A 22,218-nucleotide genomic window follows, 5' to 3' on the forward strand; every position below is an offset into this window, starting at 1 on the left:
GGGCCCACCCTGCCCGCGGGGGGTTGGGGGTTGGGCTCCCAAGCAACACAGACCATTCTTCCCTTGCCCCCTCCCCCAAAGGGACTTGACTTTCTTTCTGGACTGTTTGTATTGGAACAGTGGTGTCAAATAAAGCCTTGCCAGGGCAGTGGGCCACTGTTGGTCTGAGTGAAGTAGTGTCCTTTCTGGATCCTGCCTCCCTGCCCAGTGTAGGCCCCTGGCCTCACTCTCTGGGCACCCACCGATACGGGTTGGGCGATGGTGCCGAAGCTGAGGGCACGCTCTCCCGGGCCTCCAGCTTGTCTCTTCTCTGAAAGCCAAAGGCCCCTGGCTCCTCGGCCCTGTGCTGCCGCGAGGTCCGGTGCAGCCTCGACCTCACCACCCTGTTGCACGCGGAGGAAAGAGCTGGTATTAGTTGGCCCTTTAACTCCTCCAGTGAGCAAGCCTAGCAGCCCCACACCTCATCCCAGCAGGAGGCTTGACTGGGGTGTGTTTTTTCTCAGGGGAGTTTAAAGACAAATGAAATCTATAGCCTTAATGGAAGCCTTTTAAATCCAGGAAGAAAGGATGTATGTGTGTGTAGAACTCCCTAGCTTAGTAGCCTTTTCCCCCAGTAGGGGCTCCTGGAATGTATCTGCCACCTTAGGGGTTCCTCAGGGTACAGGGGTAAATCACTGGTCTGGGAGATGCATGATTAGAAAGGACGGGCAAAGGGGCCATGGGGCTCTAAGCCATTGATACCTAAAGTGCGGGTCTGGGCCTTCCAGCTCTGGAATCATCTGGAGTGTTCATAATCCAGATTTCTGTGCCCCCGCCCCAAGCCAGACCTTGGTTACTTGTGTCGTAAACCAGCTCCCCAGGTGATTTGGATGCCCACCAGGATCTCCACACTGCTGTCAATCAGCCAGAGGCTGGAGATGGTGGTGGGCCTGGGGAGTTCACAGAGCTTGGATCTTCGGTAGGACTGGAGCTTCCAGTCCCGGCCTGGCTCTGCAGGGTTTTGGGAGCCAGTTCCTGAAACTATCTTGGGGTGGGTTGGGGTAGGGGCTGTGCTAGGCAGAGAGGAGCCCAGGAAAATGTGTGTGCCCAGGGTGGTGACCCCCACCTTAGGAGGCAGCCTGTTCTGCTTGGGTCCCTGGGTGGTTTTACTTTCTGGATGACCCCTGGCCAATTCAAGGAAGTTGAAGACCACCTGTCCTTACCTTCCTCCAGTCTTGGCTGGAAGCTTGTCTTCCTCAGGCCTGTCAGTCTCAGCTGCATCCCCATTGCCCCAACCCTGAGCAGGTGCTTAGCAAACATGTAATGAAACTCTGGCTAGAAGACTCCGCAGTGCTAACCCTTTGGGGCCAGGGTCTTTAGAGTTATGGGAACCTGGCCTTGACTCCTCTGAGCTTGTTTTCTGAAGGCCCACTCCAGCTGTGAGCACATTGGAAAGGCTGCTTGCTGTCCTGTGCAGGAGGGTCCCTCTTGGCTCGTTAATCTGAGGCTGGTCTCCAGGCTTCAGTGGTCCCCTGGCCCCCACCTCCCAGCCCTGCCAGAAAAGCTGGGACTCGGCACCACAAACGCAAACTCACCCCTTCCCTTCACCCCCTCCTCAGTCTGGTGGCTTTAGATTCACCACTTACCAGATACAGGGGACTTTATTCATTTAACATACTGAACTGTTAGACACAGAGGGGACTCGAAACAGTTTTTGAAAGTGGACTTCTTGCCTACCCTTCATCCTATCATGCTCGTGGCTCTTCCTCCAGCCGAAGGCCACCGTGTTTAGGTCCGCCCTATACTTGCCCCACAGGTGTCACCCTTGACCATGCAGGCAAGGCCCTGCACGGTTATTCATGGTCTCCCCTTCCTCGAGTTGCTGTGAGGAGATCACCCTCATGTGGTGGGGACTGTCTGTCAGCGAAAGTCACCTTCCTGATGGCCTCTGCTCATTCTGCTGTCAGCTTGGGTCCTGACTAAAGTGCAGAGGCTGACAGGGCCAAGGAGAGTAGGCTGTTACTTCTCAGGGTCACTGCTGGACTTGGCTGATGACACCGGAACCCCTCTGGCTGGTCTTTGGGCTTGGGCTGTTATTCAGGCTTTTCACCAGCAGAGGGCAGCATGGCACAGGAGTGGGGGAGGAGGTTGGGCGGGAGTCCCAAGGGCTGGGTGGGAGCTGGATACACGGGCGTTGTGGACAGGACCCTTCAGACTCCTCAAGTCTCGGACTCGTCCGTCTCTTCAGTGGAACCATCGCTCTCTGCATCCACCTTGCGGGCGTGATGGAGGGGTCTCCAGGGAGAGCCAACCCGGGGAGGGGTCCGGAAAGGCAGGCAGCCGGCCTCTGGATTGGCAGGGGCCGAGTTGACCAGGCCTGGGACCTGGGCCAGCCTGAAGGAGGGAAGAAGCCCAGAGGGTAGCGAGGTGCCTCCTGTCTACAGACCAGGACCTCCACGTTCACTCTTGCATTTGGATGAAACCATGGGCTATATTCCCCAAGGACTCAAAGAGAGGCTACCTCAAGCCTCTGCTGGAGCCCAAACCCTGCCCTGACTGATGGGGGTGTCGCGGAGAATCGCTGTGTGACCCACAATAGGGCACTGCCATGTCCAAGGGACGTATGGCCTTCCCCACGAGGGGGCAGCATCTTCCCACCTGACACTTACAGCCGTTCCAGCTCCTCATCCATGGCTGGGTCGTGCATCAGGTCCCCTTTGTCAGGCAAAGCTCCTACAAGATAATTGGGGGGCACAATCTGAGTGTCTTTTAGGCAGGCTCCAGTCAGCCACATTCCCAGCAGATGCCTCCGTGTCCCTCACCTTCATGTCTACCTGCTCTGCTGACCCTGGGAGGGCTCATCTGAGACTTGAGAAGAGCTCTTTCTAAAGAAAATTTTTTTTGAATTTGAGTACAGTGGACACGCAATGTTACATTAGTTTCAGGGGTACAACAAGGTGGTTTGCTATCTCTGTACGTTTGCCGTGCTCACCACAGTGTGGCTACTATCTGTCACGCACACATTATTACAATGTCACTGATGATCTCTATGCCGTACCTTTTATTCCCATGCTTTGTTCACGGGGAAGAGCTCTTAAGAGAAGTTTTAAGAGGACTGTTACGGGGGCAGGAAGTTGTGGCTACTGCTAGATTAACTTGGTGAAGCCATGCCTCTCCTCTGCAGCTTGGGGTAGGAACCACAGCTATGAGACGTCCTCACACTCAAGGTCACTGCACACACAGGACGATCCCCTTCCAAGACTGGGTGGTGGGTTGCGGGCTGGTGCGGGGGGTTCAGTTCCTTCCTTGAGGCCCCCAGGTCATGGGAGCCAGAGACAGAGTATGTCCAGCTAATCCCCAAGTCAGAAATTACCCAGTTTTGTGCCCCCCAAATCAGAGGGAGCCCACTTTGGAGACAATATGGTCAAAAATGCTGCCTCGGCTCCTCAAAGACTCTCTGAGGGGCGAGAAGAGAAGGCTGGGCACCTTCCGCGGGGCCAAGAGCTGCCGGGCTGGGAGCCACCTCATCTGCTCGGTCACAGCTCTATCTGAGCTGGATTCCTCAGCTACAAACCGAAGGGAGTGATGCTTCGCTACTGGGGAAAGGTGAGAGGAGACAGTCTTGGATTCTCCCTGGAGCTGTGAACAGTGGAGGAAGATGGAGCTGAAGTCTGCAGACAGAAGACTTCTCACCAACAGATTGTTGAGGGAAAAAGCTCACTGGTGGTCAGAATGTAGATCTGGCAGCTAGCAATCCTGGTCTCCAGAAAGCCTCAATCTTAAACTTACCCATCTGGCTCTAGTTCAAGTCCCTACATTTCCAAAGCTTTTTCAGATGATGTCCCCTGGCCCCTTTTGCTCTTAGTGGTTTTCAAGCTATGTTCCACGGAGCCCTCTCATTTTGTGTGCAGGAGCGTGTGGGTGTGAGTGCCTTGAGAACTAAGGGAACAGGACAACCCGTCCCCACAACTGGCTGCTCCCCGAGTAGCTCCAGATCTCTATTTCATAGACTGGAGATGCGGGTGAGGGCGGATGCTTCTCTCCATCTCCTGCTCGACCCAGCAGTAGTGCTTGGTAAAAGTGGCTGACGGAGTGATTGCCCTTTTTAAAGGCCCTAGAAAAAGTGAGGGCATGACGTTGTCCAGGCTCTGATCCCATGCTAGTTAGCTTTTCCTTTTCCTTCCTGTGGGCTGATTGGTGGAAAGGAAGGGAGGGCGGTGAGTTACCCAGGTGTGAAAGGAAACCTAAGCAAGTCCCCACCTGCTGCCCCCTTACTCCTGACTTCTGACTCCTATTTGCCTTTCTACTCTGGTCCAGCCAGAGACCTTGGCGACCGGCATCACTTAGTTGAAGGGGTCCCTAGACCTGTGCACACCCCAGAGCATCAATTCAGAATAAGGAGGCTGCTAGGCAGCATCGTGCCTCAGTGGGCCTCAGTCAGTCCTGCTGGGGTTTGCGCTCCTGTGTGCATCCCCAGCAGGCTTTATATTTTGAAAGATCTAAAGCAACTTGGTCTACTATGGTTGGCATTTAAAGAATATTGAATTTCCTTCCCTTGACCCCCTTCTCTCAACTGGCAGAAGGAAGGGGAAGGCTATGTGTTCTTTGGGACTCAGGAACCTAGGGCCTCAAGCACACCTGGACACCTCTGAAAGACAGACAAATAACCCCTCCAGCTCTGTGGACGGTGGCCTGGTGGCTCTTCCCTTGGGAGAGCAGCAGGTGGGAGAGGGAGAAGAGCGGGGTGGGTGGAGAAGGCCAACCAGTAGGAAGAAATGACAGACAGGAAAAACTGGGCCAGTGCAGGCCTCTCCCCCCATTTTTTGCTCCTTTTCAGATTAATCAGTTTTCTTTTTCTTTCCCCAGCTGGGAAAAAAGGCCGCCTCAGATACACCTTTGCCCTGCTTACAAATGGGAATCAGGTCTCTTTGATATATAATCTCCAAAGCCACTGAGTAACTAGCCCTGTGTCTGCCCAGCCTGCAGGCCACTCCCCAAAGCAGAGCTGGGGATTCGGTGGGGAGGGGCTGGGCACAACCCTGCCACCGAGAGGCGGCTTCATGTTGGGGCAGGGCCTTGGGTGGGGAAGGCTGTCCCTTCCCACCGGAGTGTGAGAGGCCTAAGAGGGCACCATCTTCATTGTGCACGTTCTGGCTCCCTAGGCCTCCAAGTCTGACCCCGAGAAGTCAAGGTGCAGATGGGGATGCCCCCTCCCCCAAGGGGCCATGTCTGCCAACAGCAACCGGCTCCTACGTGGCTTCATGCGGGAGGAGCAGGACAGCCTAGCCATGGCTAGCCCTGGCTTACCTAGGGCTTGGTTGATCCCATGATGCTTTGAAAGAGCCACAAGGAATCCGTAGAAGGTCAGTCTCTGGACGTTGCTTAGTACCTCTTTGACAAGTGCTGGGGGTGGGCAGCTGGAAGGGAGAATACAGAGCCAGCCTCAAAGACCAGCAAGTACGAGAGCCATCTTTTCATCCAGCGCTTCAGGCTGAGGAGGGGGACCCAAAGCCAGGGCTGAGGGACCCTGCCTGCCTCGGGGGGGCCCTGAGCCCCCCGGGGCGGGTAGCAAGGTCTTGACTGGGGCCGGAAGGGGCTGGTATGTTCCCTAACCGGCGCTCTCCCTCGGGGTGTGGGAGGAAGGGGGGCGAGCAGCCTCTCCTGGGGGGGACCCAAACGGGCTGCTCCGTCTCTAAGGAGACATTGTGCCACATAGGACAGCTTCGCCCTCCCTTTCTGTCGAGGGAATTCCTTGTACAGCAAATGTTTGCCCCTTCTCTCCAAAACGCCAAGGCCATTCTATCTCCGGGCGAGGAGAAGGGGGCTGAGCTGGTCATCTACGGCGGGTCTTGCCACGTGGAAGCATCCTCCCAGGGAGCCCCTGGGAAGCGCTTCCGTCAGCAGCCTGGCAACCGTGCAACCATCGAGGGCCCCGGAATCGGAGCATCTGTTCCGGAGCCGGCAGCCCAGTCCCCGGGGCGCCCGCTTCTCACCTGTACTTGGGCCGGTCACACAAGTTCTCCAGGCCCTGGGAGAACAGCGAGGCCTCCACTCCCTCCAGCACGCTAGCCTCGCCCAGGGGAGGCCGCTGGCGGTGCTGCCCGCTCGATGACGTCGGCACAATCACTGTATTGGGGTTCTTGCCCGCCAGTAGGTCCTGATAGATGGCGGCCACACTCTCCAGGAACTCTGTGTCGCGTCATGGGGGAGGGGCACAGGTCAGGCAAGGACAGCGTGCGGGGTCCCTTCTCTGTGAGCTCAGCGCCCCACCAGCCCAGGAGCCCCCGACCTTGGGAGCGGGGACACCACCGTGTCATTCCGCTGCAGCATCCCCCCTCGGGGCGGCTGCTCCTAGCCCGGGCAGATGCCCGATTCCATACCTTCCGAGCACCCTGTACCTTCGTTTTTGGGGTATTTGCTCTGCCTTCTTGCTGGAGTGGGAGATCCTTAAACAAAGGCGGGGATCGTGCCTTGTCCCCCTCCTGCCCCAGCCACCGCACAGTGCTGGGCACATGTTAAGTGCTGGACGTATTTTCTAGAGCCTGAACGTGTGCCCAGTCGCGCTGGCAAGCCCCATCTTGCCCCACCTCACTTGTAAGGCCACCCGCCTCTTTGCCTCTAGAAAGCGTGGTGGAAGGCCAGCGTGGAAGAGAAAGCCTCAAGTTGCTAACTTATTGCACATTTGAAAGGCGGGAGCCGAAGCTTCTCCCAGACGCGGCTGCCCCTTGTCCAGGGCCCAGGAACTTCAGAGAAACGGGAAAGAGCCGCCTGCAGCTGCTAAGAGCAGGTGACAAGAGCCCAGGCTCCAGCCCCTGCCAGACCGGGCCCTTGGGCCACCATCAAGAAAACAGAATGTGGCGCCTGAGAGAGGCCAAGGCTGGCTTGGGCCACCAGTTGGCAGGGAGGCCACGTCCAGGCTCCAAGGACAGCCTTCTGTTTACTGGAAGAGCCCATTTTAAACAAGTGTGTTTATGGACATAGTCAGCAATCTCAGACCCCAGCATTCATGCGATGTTGCCGCATGCACCGCGTGAGCTGGTGTGCATCTATGTTTATTCGTCTACTCCTGTTACACCTGATTCCAGAAGGGATTTAAAGACACAGCTGGTGCGTGTGGGGAGCAGCATGGGCTGGTGTCTGCTTATGAAAGGCTGTGTGCCCGCACACACGAGCCGGGGCTGAGGGACAGCCCCCTGACGGCAGGAAGAGCGCCGAGGGGCCCGGAGCCCGGCTTTGGAGCGAGCCCTCCGTTCAGGTCTGGGCTCCGCCACTCACCAGCTGTGACTTGGGCTCCTCCCGTCTCAGCGGGTCTCCGAGAGGACTAACTCCTAGGGCTGTCGTGAGCACTACAGTCAGCGCCCTTCCCAGCACAGGGCGGGCGTGCCGTGCGCCCCAGCAGCGTGCACGGGGCTAGTTACCATCGCTATCACTTAGATGGAGGCGGAGGGAGTCAGCTGTGCACACCGAGCCTTGTGACCACCAGTGGGGACGAGACGTCCTGTCTGTGACCCATGGTGAGGCACGCCACCGAAGGCCGGGGGGGTGGGGGGAGAGAAGTGTGTAGCCCGGCAGCAGATGGAAAGGACACTGGGGTGGGACAGGCAGACACGGCCCTGACAGGAGCCCACGCGGGGCCCTGGAAGTCTCTCACCTGAGTAGTAAAACTGGATCTGGAAGGCAAAAAGGAAATCTGAAAAAGACATCAAGCAGTCCATGGCATCATCCATGAGCACAATCCTGAGGGAGAAAGAGGGCGAAAACGTGAGAGGCTGTGTGTGTGGGGGGGGTGGGGATGGGGAGCATGTGCGTGAGCTGTTTCGGGGGCTCCGGCCTTTCTTGGGACAGCAAGACATTCGGGAGAGGGATCCTCCCAGTCACCTCACTTCTCCGTCAGTGGGACTCTGCCACCAAACTGTGCCGACCACACGACCAAGGACAGGCTCCTGTTCAGTCTCTGCGGCACCAGCTAGTGGCTGGAGCATGGGGGGCGGGGGGCAGCAAGGAGAGGGTACAATGGTAATGCAGCCAAGATTTCTTCTCATGCTTAAGCAGTAAATCCTTTCACCCTGTGGTGAGGACCATTTAGTTCAGAATAAATACAGCTGAGCAGAAAAGGCAAAAAGAACAGCCAGGAAGCTTAAAGAGGTCTTGGCAAGTGGCACTGAGATTTAATAAGCTACCAAGGGCCCAAACAACTACAGGCACCTCCGTCCCGGGACACAGATGGCAGACAAGGGAAGAGGGTACAGAGCTACTGGGGACTCTGCACTTGAGAGGGTCAGAGACACACCCCATCATGGGACACCGCCCCTCCTTGCTGTCTCCCTCTCCCTCCGCCCCACCCGCTGGGGGTTCCTCCGCAGGCCCTCCCACCTCCTAGGAAGAAAACCATCTGACGACCCAATGATCAGACCAAGGCCACGCTCATACTCTGCTCAGGGCCTCATGCAAGAGGGCACAGGAAGGGAAGGAAATTAGCACTTGCTGGGCTCTATCCAGGTGCCAGGCCGGGCGCCAAACTTATCTACTGAAGGGGAGCGGGGCCCCCCCGATCTGTTTCTGACTGGCCCTCCTGGCTTTATCTTTCCTGTTTTGCAAAATTATTTTATTTTGCTCTCTCGTGTCCAGAGAGAGCCGGCACTGCACACCTCTGGGTGGGGGCGACGTTAGAGTAGAATGTCAGGGGCCCCCGCAGTTGTGCGAGGCAGCTGGCCCTGCTTTCAGAGCTCCCCGAAGAGAGAACGCGCTCCTCCATCTAGTTGTAATGACGATAGAAACGGGTAACGTGTACCGAGTACCTACTTCATGGCAGGCACTGTGCGAGGTATTTAACTATAGTAAATTTTATTCCATAACATTCCTATGAGGTAGGTCTTGCAATTATGTACCTTTTACATGTGAAGGGACTAAGTCTCAGAGAAGTTGGCTTGCCGAGACCACACAGCTGGGGAGTTTACTCCACAGGCCATGGTACTTTCCATTACGGCACACTGCATCTTTTATTTATTTTTTAATTATTTAAAAAAAAGATTTTTATTTATTTGAGAGAGTGAGAGAAAGAGAGTGCACAAGAGGGGAGGAGGGGTAGAGGGAGAGGGAGAAGCAGACTCCCCAGTGAGCAGGGAGCTGGACACGCGGCTCCATCCCAGGACCCTGGAATCATGACCTGAGCTGAAGGCAGATGCTTAACCGACTGAGCCACCCAGGCGCCCCTCACACTGTCTCTTCTAAAATAAAGATAGAGAAGTGTTAAAATGCCAAAAAAATAAATAAATAAAAAATAAATAAAATAAAGATAGAGAATATAAACACTAACATTTTATTTCTTAATATATATGGCTAATTTATTTTCTTTCTTTTCACCTATATTTTAAGGTCTTAATATTTCTCATGTATCTCTTGGGGAAGAAAAAAATCTGCCCCAACTACCAGAGTTGAACATTGAAATTCCAGCTGGAAAAAAATTCAAGGCCAGAAGGCAGGAGGAAGCAATGCTGCTGATGGCCGCAGGGGGGCGCCCTGGTCCCTCCATCAGTGGCTCCCAGGACCAAATGCAGAGCCATAGACCAGGTAGTTGCCCCCATTTCTCCTAGCCCACGAGAACCGGGGCAGACAACAAGGAAGAGAGAGGGCACAAAGCCCAGATTCTGATATCTGGATGGGGAGGGAGAGGCGACAGAGGGCAGAGAGAAGGCAGGTAGGGCAGACTGCGGTTAGCAAAGACACCCAAACTTCAGAGGAAGAGTGAGCTCTCCCAGAGCACTCAGGGGGTGGGGGGTGGAGGGTGGGTAGAGCCACCTCAAAGCTTTCCCAACCCAGGCGCAAGCAGAGAGGAAAGGGTCCCTGCAGAGAGAAGCCAGTGACCTTTCCTTCCTGCCCTACTCCCAGGACAGCTAAGAACCCGAATGGCCTGAAGTTAATTACTAGGGAGGAGGACTGAGCTGAGAACGTCCCCAAGCAGGAAACCACGAAGGGGAGCCAAAGCCTTTGAAGATGTTACTTGGCTTCTCTTCTTTATCATCAACCTGGACCCAGTGCTCCTGTTTATAGCAATTACCTCCATGTACTATTTCTTTCTTTATTTCTTCATTTATATTGCGATACAGTTCAAATACCGTAAAATTCCCCTTTAAAAGCGTACAGTGTTTTTCAGTATATTCACAAAGTTATGCAATCATCACCACTGTCTAATTCCAGAAGTTGTAATTCTTGCTGATCAGCATGCTCCCGAGACAGGCCCTGCCACACCAGGGCTTTGAAGCCAATTGCCATAAGCATCTTCCTCCCTCAGCCACAGAGAGGACTAGAAGCAGCAAACAGGCGCCCTGCAGCCTCTGTTGGGGCCATTCTATACTGTGAACGTTAGCAGCCTCTTTTAAGATGGGCATCTGGGGCAGGGGGCAGCCATCAGAGGGCAGGAGAGCCACTACGTAAGCGTGGCAGGCTCCGTGGCAGCAGGGCGGCTCTTCGGCGGGCTGGAACTGACATTGGTTGGGAGGGATCAGCAGGGTGGTTGGGGGAAGCAGACCGTGGCAGGGGATCTCTTTCTCTTTCTAAGGGACATGTGGCTGGATCCCAGCAGATTGTGTGCAAAGGACGGAGGGGTTTTCTTGGCTGCGGGCAGTGTGACCGGCTGCCAAAACAGCCACCTGGGTCTCAGCTCTCAGGAACAGCAGCACCACCCCCTATTCTGCTCAGCCCGAGACCTTAAGTCTTGTGGGCTTCCTGGAAACAGCCTCCCTTGCCCGCCCCACGGCAATCAATCACCAGGTCCTAGCCAACCCCCCGCTAACATGCCTCTTGAGCCTGCCGACTTCTCTCCACGTCCACGGCCACCTCCGATGCCCACCTCTGCATCTTTCTTGTGCGCCGCTGGATGACCTCCTGCCTGGCTTTCTGCAACGACTCTTGCCTCCTTCTAGTTGACTATCCACACTGTGGTCACAAAAACTTTTTTAAATGCGATTTTGACCACTTTACGACTCTGTTTAAAGCCCTTCACGGGCTTCCCATTGACCTTAGACCAGGATCCGCCATTCTTACTCTGACTTATGAGTCCACGTGATCCGCTCCCTGCCTCCCCTCATCCCTCTAGATGCACTGGAGGCCACAGGCAGCCTCCCCCACTGTATTCCAGTCACACTGACCCTTAATAATCTTCCCAATGCTCCCTCCTTCCTCGTGCTCTTCAGACCAGCCAGTCCCCCTCCCTGTAACGCTCCCCGCCCTTCATGCCACCCTCCTCACCTACCGAATGCCCGCTCCTTCACATCGTAGCCTAAAGAGCACCGCTGTGGGAAGCCTTCCCCACTCCACACTAGGTAGAAGTAGGCCTCCCTGCTACCAGCTTCCGCAGTTCCCTGTGACCTCATCCTGTTCATGTCTGTCTTTGCCCCAGGACCATAACATCCACCAGGTGGGACCTCTGTCTCTCAGCTTGTGGCTTGACTCCAGGGTCCAGCATGTGCAGGGCCCATAGTAGGCACTCAGTAAATATTTGTTGAATGAAGGAAAGCATGAATAAATACATAAGAGGGGCCACAGTACTCTTTTCTTTTCCCCTGGCCAGCTGACATCTGGATACTCCATTTAAGAGGAACAAACTAGAGTCATGAAATAGGAGTGGTGAGTCACAAACCACGACATCAGACAAATGACTGCATTTAGATCCTTTAGCTTAGAAGAAAAGACTAAGGAGGAAGTGTGGGCTGAGACCTGACTTTTCTTTTTTGGGGGGGGGGTGCAGAGGGAGAGAGAATCCCAAGCAGGTCTCCATGACCCTGAGATCATGACCTGAGCCGAAATCAAGAGTCAGACGCCCAGGCGCCCCGAGACCTAACTCTTGAAGACCGGCCTCTGAGGAAGATGTAACAGGGATCTGAAGTCTGGCCCTAGAAGACGTTCAGACTGCTCAGCTCTGCGATTACAGCTACTCTGTGAGGGGGTGAGCTGCCTGTGGCTAGAGATATTTAAGCAGAAGGCTTATACTTCCCAAAAGCATGAAAGAGCTTCTTCCAGCTCTGACCGAGTGTGTGGTCCCAAGGGTGGGACAGAACGGGCAGCTTTGCTGTTAATGCTGGTTCTGCAGTTTGCTGTTCGGAGGGCCTGTGGCCGCCGAAACGTCTGAAAGACTTACAGAAAGAGGCCTTTAGAAACATGGCATGTTGCACTGTCCATCTCCAGACGAATGCTTGGACCCATGAACGTTCTGGGTATCTGGCAGTGGAATCTTGGCGGAACTGTGGGAAAAGGCAGGCAGGAGACGACAGGCCTGTCTTTGCCTTTGGTGACAGGGACAAGCCCAGGTTGTAGGCCCTGTGTCCCACAGGCAGCTCCTTCATCCTGGACTCACACTTGTCACCGCTGCCAAAGGGCTCACGAAGGAATCTCTTGGAAACGAGGTCACCTACATGTGCTGTTTTCCATTTGATGGCCATTGGCTCCTCACCGCTTGCCGCCAGAGGCCTCCTGCTAACGGACCCCTGGAGGAGCCACATGGAGCCAGCAGGGAACCCTTGCCAGCAAGACCTTGCAAGGATCCTTGCAGGCCATGCCGCAGGACTGGAGAGAGGGGCCGTGGGAGAGACGTCAGGCAGTGCAGTTCAGGTGGGCTCTGAGCAGAACCATGTGGAGGGTGGAGTCTGGGGCAGGCAACATTCTGGAATGAAGAAAGGACACTTGGCAGGGTCGGAGCTAACCCCGAGGGAGCCGGCCCCTCTCTCCCTCCCTCGCCCGCTTCCAATAGCTGGGACGGGCTGGCTGGCCGGGGGTTACGTGGGTGCCGAGGACAGCTTTCAGTCTGAACCTACCGACTCGCCAACTTCCTCTTCACGGCCCGGGTCAGTGTCCCCAGACTCAGGGCGCGAGCTGCCCCGTCTGCCTGGCGTTCTGCGTTGCCAGCAGCCCGGGGGTCAGGGGCCAGCTCCACTGCACACTGGCCATGTTATCGTGTCTCTCTGAGCCTCAGTGTCCTCGTGTAAGAGAGGAGGTGATCATAGTTCCCATTTCACAGGATTCTGGTGAAAAGTCCATATGATGATGCACTGTGTTCCATGTATAATGAACACTCAAAATAAGCATGAGTTGCTATCAATAAGTGTATTCTAGTTGGCTTAAGGTGCTGGAAGAGCTCAAAATAGCAAGTAAAAATAGAGCTCAGAGGAAGTGAGCGCTACCAGCACCCAGCCACGCGGAGGCTCTCAGCGGAAGCCGGCTATCTCGTTTCGAGCCCACTTTGGGGGGAAGCCAGCCCTCCGCCAGGGCCAGAAAGAAGAGCCACCTTCCATGACAACACCTCTTTTAGGAGGTCAGACGGCCAGGGTCTTTCATGGGTGAGGTGGGTCCCCAAGTGTGCTGGGACTCAGGATGCACCTCGGCGGGCTGTGCTTTTGTATCCACGAGTGAGGATAAAACCACCTGCTGGCTACCTTCTGCAGGTGGGGGAGGGGAAGAAGCTGCTGCTGAGGTTTCCTGGGACGCTTCCTTAGGGTCGCCCCTCTTCTGGACTGTGGGGGGTGCACCCTCATGCTGCACGAGCTGCCGCAAGTCCAGGCCCGCAGAGCCGCTTGGGACGTCCGGGCCACGGTTCTCCCCTGGCTCCAGCATGCACCTCTAGGGTACCCCAAACCCCACCTGCCCTGCGGTGCCTAAGCAGCTTGATCCAGAGAGTGCAGACAATCAACTAACAATGGTTAATATTCATTAGGGCCTTACTGTGTCAGTGAGCGACATACTTAACAGTAAGGAACATACATCTGTCATTTCATTTCCTTCTCATATTAATCCTATGAGGTCAGCTCAAGGAATATCTTCACTGAGAACACACGGGCTCAGAAAGATTCAGAAAGATTCAGAAACTTGGCCAAGGGCAGGGGCTGTAATTCAGACACAGGTCTCTCTGACTCTAATCACAGCTGTACCCGGACAGAACACAGAGGCTCCGTCCTCTCTAGTGGCAATACCACCTTCCTGGGGACGCTGTCCCTTCTTCCACTCTCAGAGTTTGTTCGCAGTGTAGAGCACCCGCCCCAGGAGGGCTGGGAAGCTGAGGCCCCCATACTGCTTCTCTCCGCACAGATCTTGAAGGCCCTAGCACAGCCATTTCAACCCCATTCTCCCCGCCCCTCCCGAGAAGCCTGGCAGCGGGGGGCCAACTGTTTCTCGCTCTTAGGATAAATACCAAATCCAGTGCACAGCCTTGTGGGACTCTCATTTCCCCTTCTGGTCCCCAAACTCCTCAAACTCCAGAACCACTGGCTTCTTGAAGCTCCTCTAGGTCATCACTGGTGAGAGCCCAGCGTCTCTTCCAGGCTGCTGATTTCCCTTCGACTGCTCTTCGTGCCCATCACTCTCTACCTCCATCCTGCCCGTCCCTCTTGTTGTAAATGACATATTTAAAATGTCAGAAAATGACACAGAACAACATAACAAACACCTGTGGACCCCTAGCCAATTCATCAAACCTTACCATTTTGCCATCCTTGCTTCAGTTTGGAAAAGCTTTGGAAAAGATTACACACGCCATTGAGACCATCTGTGCACCCCTCCCTCACCTCACCCCTCCACCCTTCTTCCTCCAGGAGCGCTATGGGAACTTGGGGGTTGAGTATCCGTCTGTGTGTTTTTTTATACCATAATAACTCACACAAATGCCTATATTCTTAAAACATTATCTGTTTTGTTTTGTTTGTTTTCAAACTCTATCATTCTGGAACTTGATATTCTGAGAGATATCAGTGTTGCTGCATATATTTCTACCTGTACCCATTTTCGTGCTGTACACCGTCGAGCAGTATGAAGATACCACACTTTGCCCTTTCTTCTGCGGAGGGGCATGCAGAGCACTCCAATGGTAGCTATTACAAACAACGCTGCGTATTTCCTTATAACCAGGTATACCTGTAAACTGGGCAGGGAGCCCGACATGGGCTCGATCCCAGGACCCTGGGATCATGACCTGAGCCGAAGGCAGACGCTTAACGCCTGAGCCAGCCACGCACCCCTACTTGTGAACTTTTTTAGATTTTCCTAAATTGCCTCAACGTGATGGTACCAATTTATACTTCCACCAGCACTTTATGAGAGTTTCACATCCTCACTGATGCTTGTGTTATCGGACTTCAAAATTTTTGTCATTTGATGTAAAGTGGCATCTCGATTTAATTGGCATTTCCCTGATTCCTAGTGAGTTTGGGCACAAAAACATGCCCACGTGCTTATTAGCTGTTAGGGTTTTCTGTGTATTGCCTGCTCATATCCTTGGACTATTTTTGTACTAAGGTTCTTCATCTTTTCCTTATTGATTTGTAGGAGTTCTTCATCAAAACTTCTTTAGACTAAAAATTCTGCAGACCAATCTATTGTTAGTTACACACATAAATATCCTCTTCTAGTCTCTGGCTTGTCTTTCAACTTTGTTTATGCTATCTTTGGTTGAGCAGAAAATTTTAAATCTTTTTCTTAAAAAAAGATTTATTCATTTATTTCAGAGAGAGAGAGAGAGAAAAGAGAGAGTGGGGGGAGGGCAGAGGGAGAGAATATCCAAGCCGACTCCCCGCTGAGCACAGAGCCCCACGTGGGGCTCAGTCTCAGGAGCCATGAGGTCATGACCCAAGCCAAAACCAAGAGTCAGATGCTTAACTGACTGAGCCACCCAGGTACCTCTTGGCTTTTTGTATCTTAAGATACCTGTTAGCCATAAATATATTTTCCTCTCTTCTAAGAATATTATAGTTTTGCCCTCCACATGTAGGTCTGTCATCTATGTGAAACTGACTTCTGAATATGATATGAAGTAGGAACCTAACTTTATTTTTTCCTATGTGAGTAACCAATTGCCCCATCAATGCTTATTGAATCATCCTTTTCCCTACTGCTCTGCAATATTATCTTCTTATATATCACGTTTTTATAAATGCGTGGGTCTGCTTTGGCCTGTCTGCTGTGATGCATTTGTCTGTCCTTACTCTAGGACCATACTATCTTTTTTTTTAATTAAAATTTTTTTTTATTTAAAAAAATTTTTTTTTAAAGATTTTATTTATTTGACAGAGGGAGACATAGCGAGAGAGGGAACACAAGCAGAGGGACTGGTAGAGGGAGAAGCAGGCTTCCTGCAGAGCAGGGAGCCCGATGTGGGGCTCGATCCCAGGACCCTGGGATCATGACCTGAGCCGAAGGCAGATGCTTAACGACTGAGCCACCCGGGCGCCCCTAGGACCATACTATCTTAGTTATGGTGACCTCGTAACTAAGTCTTCTTAGCTGTTAGGGCATGGTCATCTCTTACTAATCCTTTAGGCCCCAAACTCAACGTCTCTTACTCATGGAAAAGCCTTTCATGATTCCCCAGGTTAGGTCTAGTCTCCTGTTTGTGTGTTCCTATAGCACTTGGCACTTCATTTATTTAATACCTGCAGCTCTATCAGTTTGTAAGCTCCTTGAGTGGTAGAATGACATCTAATTGGCTTCCCGTTAGCCTCTTCACAAGGATAAGGACCAGCACATAAGAGGCACTTGATATCTATTTGGTGAATGAAAGAATGGAGAAGGAAAGGATGGTCTGTTTTGGCAAAAGCCTTTTGGGGCAAGCCGGGGAAGATATCTAGGCGGAAAGATATTGCCAGGGAGAGGCATAAAGTAAGACAGACATTAAGAAAGCATAAAGCTGGGGCGCCTGGGTGGCTCAGTCGTTAAGTGTCTGCCTTCAGCTCAGGTCATGATCCCAGGGTCCTGGGATCGAGCCCCACATCGGGCTCCCTGCTCTGCGGGAAGCCTGCTTCTCCCTCTCCCACTCCCCCTGCTTGTGTTCCCTCTCTCACTGTGTCTCTCTCTGTCAAATAAATAAATAAAATCTTTAAAAAAAAAAAAAAAAAAGAAAGCATAAAGCTGTCTCCTCAGTGCAAGGCATGAAGTTTGGCAGATAGTAGATGCTCAGGAAACATTTGAAAAATGAATACAGGAACCACTCCCCATTCACTCGTTACAATTTCTTAAAATAGGTGATATTTTTTGAGGGCCGCGTGACAGGCATTTTACATGCATTATTTCATTAAATCCTAAAAACAATTTTATGGGGCAGGTGTTATTATTATTTCCATTTTACAGATGAAGAAATTGAGGCTTAGAGAAATTGGTCAGTATCGCAAGCCAGTAAGTGAAGGAATTGGGATTTGAGTCCCGGGCTGTCTGGCTCCAGCACTTGAGTCCTTCACCATTAGGTATCTGGCCTTTGTGACACAGGGGCCAGGTGAAAAGTGACCCTCTTAAATGGGGGTGAGTTGCTATGTCTAAAACCAGATTCCTAAGGAGCTTGTGTGTTTTCGGGTCACTATGTGTATTTAGCACATAACCATGATAAAAGAGCTTTCCCTATTAAACATGTATTACTCACTAGGGAATTGGGCTTCGGTGAGGGAGAAGTGAGTTAAATCGTGTTTTAGATGACAAGAGAGAGAAGGAAATGTAATTCCTTTTGATGCAACGAATTCTAAAAACGCCAGGATGAGACTGGCCCGCAATACCCTGAATCAGTACTTCTCCCAGTGTCGTCCCAGACTGTCAGCGTCACCTGGGAAGCTTTTGGAATATGAATTTTAGAGCCCCACCTAGGATCCACCAAACTTTGGGGATGGAATGCGCCATCTGGGCTTTAATAAGCCTTGCAGGTGACCCCATGTCACTTGCACCTTGAATGGGTCACAGGTGTGATGATCCTCTTGGCCCAGGAGGGAAGGGCCAGAGCCTGCAGGCTAATCACGGGCAGTTCTATCTCTACTGACTTCTTGTTATATGTATATTTTTTTCTTAGTGTTCTGAAGTGAAAAAAGGCCAGAAATAACTGCCTTAGGGAGCTGAGGAAATTCTCGTTTATTTTTTTAAAAATCTGGTAAAAACAATGCCAACATTATTTTAACAGCAAGAAACTATTATATATTGAAGGTGTACAATGTGCCAAACTATATATATACAACGTATGTATACAACAAAATTATATATATTATGTTATATATGTATACAATATAATATGTAATATATATGTATATCATATATTATATGTATATTATGTTATATATAATATATATATAATTTTGTTGTTGTTGTTAAAACTTACACCACCCTATGAGTTACTGTCTATTATTCCCCATTTTACAGATATGGAAACAAGGCTTAGAGAAGTTATGAGAAATCCTCAAGGTCATCCAGTTAATAGCACACCAGTGGCATGGACCGCCTGGTCTTTCCAAGGCCATGATGCTTGTGCTCTTACAGGTCAGGGTTAGTACTACCACTTCTAACATTGAAAGTTTACTCTGTGCCAGGCATTACTTTAAGCACATGACATACTTCTTCAATTATTACAACTATTATTATTTCCATTTGACAAATGAGGAGACTGAGGCTCAAAAACATTAAATAACTTTCCCAAGGGCACAAGCTGGTAAACTGTGAAACAGGGATTTGAGCTCAAGAAGTCTGGCTCCAACTGCATGCTCCTCACCTTCGGGGAAAGCCTCACAGTCCATGGGGGATGGAGACAGAGATTTAAGGATAAAACTACTTAATGCGGGGTGCCTGGGTGGCTCAGTCGTTAAGCGTCTGCCTTCGGCTCAGGTCGTGATCCCAGGGTCCTGGGATCGAGCCCCGCATAGGGCTCCCTGCTCAGCAGGAAGCCTGCTTCTCCCTCTCCCACTCCCCCTGCTTGTGTTCCTTCTCTTGCTGTGTGTCTCTCTCTCTCTGTCAAAACAAAACAAAACAAAACAAAAACAAACCTACTTAATGCCCTCCACCGCTGCGGGAATGCATGAGGTGGGGGGCATCTGTGGGTAGGCCTGTCCTGCAGCCCATTTGCTGTCTTTCCTTTCCTGTGCTTCCCGCTCACACCTGCTGCCCCAGGGCCCGAGCACAGTGCTCGCGGCCCCTAAGCCAGGCACACGTGAGACGCCAGGTCCCCGAACAGGCTCTGGTGCACAGCTGCCTGTGGATGACATTCTTCTCTGCACACATCATCACAGACTGGAGCCTCCTTCTGCCGCCTGTCCCCAGACCTCGGGGCCCCGAATAAAGTCAGCCCAGCCATGAGACGGGGGAATGCAAGGCCCCTTCTGGCAACAGTAGTTGCCTTGGAGGCCTGACCACCCCCCACTGTGATTTTGATCAGAAGCCTGGTCTTGTGTGTGAGGAAGTTGGGATCTTGACCTTCAGGACAAAATATGAATAGCTTAAACTATTAGAGAGCACTTTCTGGGATATATACAATTTTTTTCTATACACACACCAGTTGGAGCAGAGTGGGGAAAGAATGGCCCTGGGGAGGCGGGGTTGACCCAAAAGCCTGATACACAGGGAGCCAACAAACTTCCCCCAGTCCTGAATTCACCTCTAATTTCATAGCCAGTACCCCGAGGATTGCGCTGGGCCCTTCTTCTTTTTTTTAAAGATTTGTTCTTTACTCGTTTGAGAAAGAGAAAGAGAGCACAAGGAGGGTGAGAGGCAGAGGGAGAGGGAGAAGCAGACTCCCTGCCGAGCTGGGAGCCCGATGTGGGCTCGATCTCAGGACCCTGAGATCATGACCCGAGCCGAAGGCGGACGCCCAACCACCTGAGCCACCCAGGCACCCCGAGCACTGGGCCCTTCTGTTGTTTATCCTCGCATCCCCAGAGTCCCCTCGCACTGCTACTGACGAGGACTGGCTACAGGGCTTCCTCCTCCTCCTGGAAAGGGCTAAATTTTCTGTCACACAGTAGGCGTCTTGGTGAGGAGGGGATAAGCTTCACTTCTGGCCACAGCTAGGGGAACGCCACTCCAGAAGCTGGCTGGTATCAATAATTGTAAGAATTCGTGAATTGGAGGGGCGCCTGGGTGGCTCAGTCGTTAAGTGTCTGCCTTCGGCTCAGGTCATGATCCCAGCGTCCTGGGATCGAGCCCCGCATCGGGCTCCCTGCTCAGCGGGAAGCCTGCTTCTCCCTCTCCCACTCCCCCTGCTTGTGTTCCCTCTCTCGCTGTGTCTCTCTCTGCCACATAAATAAATAAAATCTTAAAAAAAAAAAAGAATCCATGAATTGGAGATGACTGTGTGACTTCTGTTCTAATTTTGCGTACTTACACGTATCAGATTGTTGGGGAGGGTATGGGAGATGGGCGGGACAAGTGCAAAGCTGTGGCTGCTGGGGGTTGAAAATTATCCAGAAGGTCACCCTCAATTAACTTGCCATCCACCTTTCAGAAAAGGAGGTCAGAAACCAAGGGGAGATGTCACAGAGTGGTGGCAGGCAGCAATGGAGCCCAATGTTAAGCTCCTCGAGGGGCCCGAACTTTATCTGCTCATCACTGTACCCCCAGTGTGCATAAGAGCTCCTGGCACGAAATCGGCACTCAAGAAACATCTGATGAAATCTACTGACACACCTGCTATGACAGGGATGAGCCCTGAAAACATGACGCTAAGTGAAAGAAACTGGTCACAAAGGACCACATCTTACATGACTGGATTTATTTGAAAGATCGAGAACAGGCAAATTTATAGAGACGGAAAGCAGATTAGTGCTTGCCCAGGGCTGGGGACGAGGGAGGAATTGGGGAGTAATGGCTAAGGAGTGCAGGATCTCTTCTGGGGGTAATTAAAATGTTCCAAAATTAACTGTGGTGATGGATATGAATATCCTCTGGGAATATACCAAAAGCCATTGAATTTTATAATCTAAATGGGTGAATGAGATGGTATGTGAATTGTATCCCCAAAAAGCTGTGAAAAATTTGTGATGAATATATAAATGAATGAACAAATGAATATAGGATACAGTTGCTGATTTTTGTTCTTAGAGTTACTTAGAACCATGGACTATTAGAACCATGTAAAATGCCTGACAAGGGATGTCATTCATATGTTCATTCAGTCAGGAGACACAGAGTGTGTAGCATGAATCTAGGAACTGTGCTGAGCGACAGGCATCCAGCAGCAAACAAGTCTGATATAGATCCTGCCTGCCCTCATGTAGTGCACACACACACACTAACTGTTCTCTAGGAATTCTTCAGTTAGAGATCACAGTTGATTTTTATCATCCGGCTACGTAGAAATCATAGTACGATCTTTAAGAGTACTGAGTTTTCCCCCCAGAATTTTGGGGCTGAATCTTCCTTAAAATGATCTGACCCCAAGAGGAGCTGTCATTAGAAATCTCAAGATAACTCTACTTGGCTGCTTTTACTTATTTATTTATAAAAGATTTTATTTATTTATTTGACAGAGAGAGAGAGAGAACGCAAGCACATAGGCAGAGGGCGCTGTAGGCAGAGGGAGGGAGGGAGAAGCAGACCCCCTGCTGAACAGGGAGCCCAATGTGGGACTCGATCCCAGGACCCTGAGATCATGACCTGAGCTGAAGGCAGACACTTAACCAACGGAGCCACCCAGGCGCCCTTACTTGGCTGCTTTTAAATTGCAAGAGATAATCTCCCACATTTTATTTTCAACTATGGGGGGAAAAAAATCTAAATCTCCTTTGGATAATAGGCAAGTTAAAATGATAAAAGTTGAACTGCAGCTTTTACCAGTGGCCGATTGCCCCTGGAAGAGTTAAGTATCCACTGAACAATGAGGGGGGAGAAAGATTTTGGGGTATGTGATCACTAAACAAGTTTTGCACATGGCAAAGTTTTGACCAGCAAAATCAGTGCATGAGCCGTGACCGGCAAACAGCCTGCCCCAGTGTGAGGCTGGAGCCCATTGTTGGCAGCAGAGGAATTCCCATCTCTTTAGTTGGCAGAGGAGCTGGTTGGCTCATTTCAGAAGGACTGAGAGGGTTCTGGGGGTAGTATAGCCAATGCAGCTGTGGTTTCAGTGGGTTGAACCACCACGAAGAAATGATTTCACAATACGAGCAGGTAGGAGCGTGAGGAGGTTAAGAGCAAAGTCTCTGGATTCAGGCAGTCTTGGGTTCAAGTCATGCCTCTGCTACTTCCAAGCTATCAGTAAATTCAGGCCATATACTTGACCTCTTTGAGCCTCCGCTTCCTGTTCGTTTTTTTTGTTTTGTTTTGGTTTTTTTTGAGTTATATCAGTTTCCTCTTCAGGAAATAGGAAGGTAACAGTTTTTATAAGGATTAAGGGAGATAATTAAAGTAAATGAATTTAAATGAAACAATGACGGTAAATGCATACATTATGATTTAGGTAAGATGGGCATTTAAAAAAATATTATTTTTTTTTTTTTTTTTTTTTTTTTTTTTTTTTTAAAA

At 51.5% G+C, this 22,218-nt stretch overlaps 1 protein-coding gene across 1 annotated transcript in view; it reads right to left on the reverse strand.

Moving 5' to 3' along the window:
• Positions 1-1,627: 1,627 nt before the first annotated feature.
• The window catches only part of C11H11orf49 (chromosome 11 C11orf49 homolog), a 186,497-nt gene continuing 165,906 nt past the window's right edge, over positions 1,628-22,218 (reverse strand). Inside the window, exons 5-9 of the mRNA XM_021685420.2 lie at positions 7,631-7,716; positions 5,973-6,168; positions 5,287-5,396; positions 2,649-2,712; positions 1,628-2,373 (exon numbers count right to left, since the gene is read on the reverse strand). Of these exons, the coding sequence (XP_021541095.2) occupies positions 2,199-2,373; positions 2,649-2,712; positions 5,287-5,396; positions 5,973-6,168; positions 7,631-7,716 (631 nt within the window). The 3' untranslated portion in view covers positions 1,628-2,198. The remainder of the gene's footprint in view (positions 2,374-2,648; positions 2,713-5,286; positions 5,397-5,972; positions 6,169-7,630; positions 7,717-22,218) is intronic.

The sequence above is a fragment of the Neomonachus schauinslandi genome, chromosome 11 (genome assembly GCF_002201575.2).
Source record: "Neomonachus schauinslandi chromosome 11, ASM220157v2, whole genome shotgun sequence".
NCBI lineage: Eukaryota > Metazoa > Chordata > Mammalia > Carnivora > Phocidae > Neomonachus > Neomonachus schauinslandi.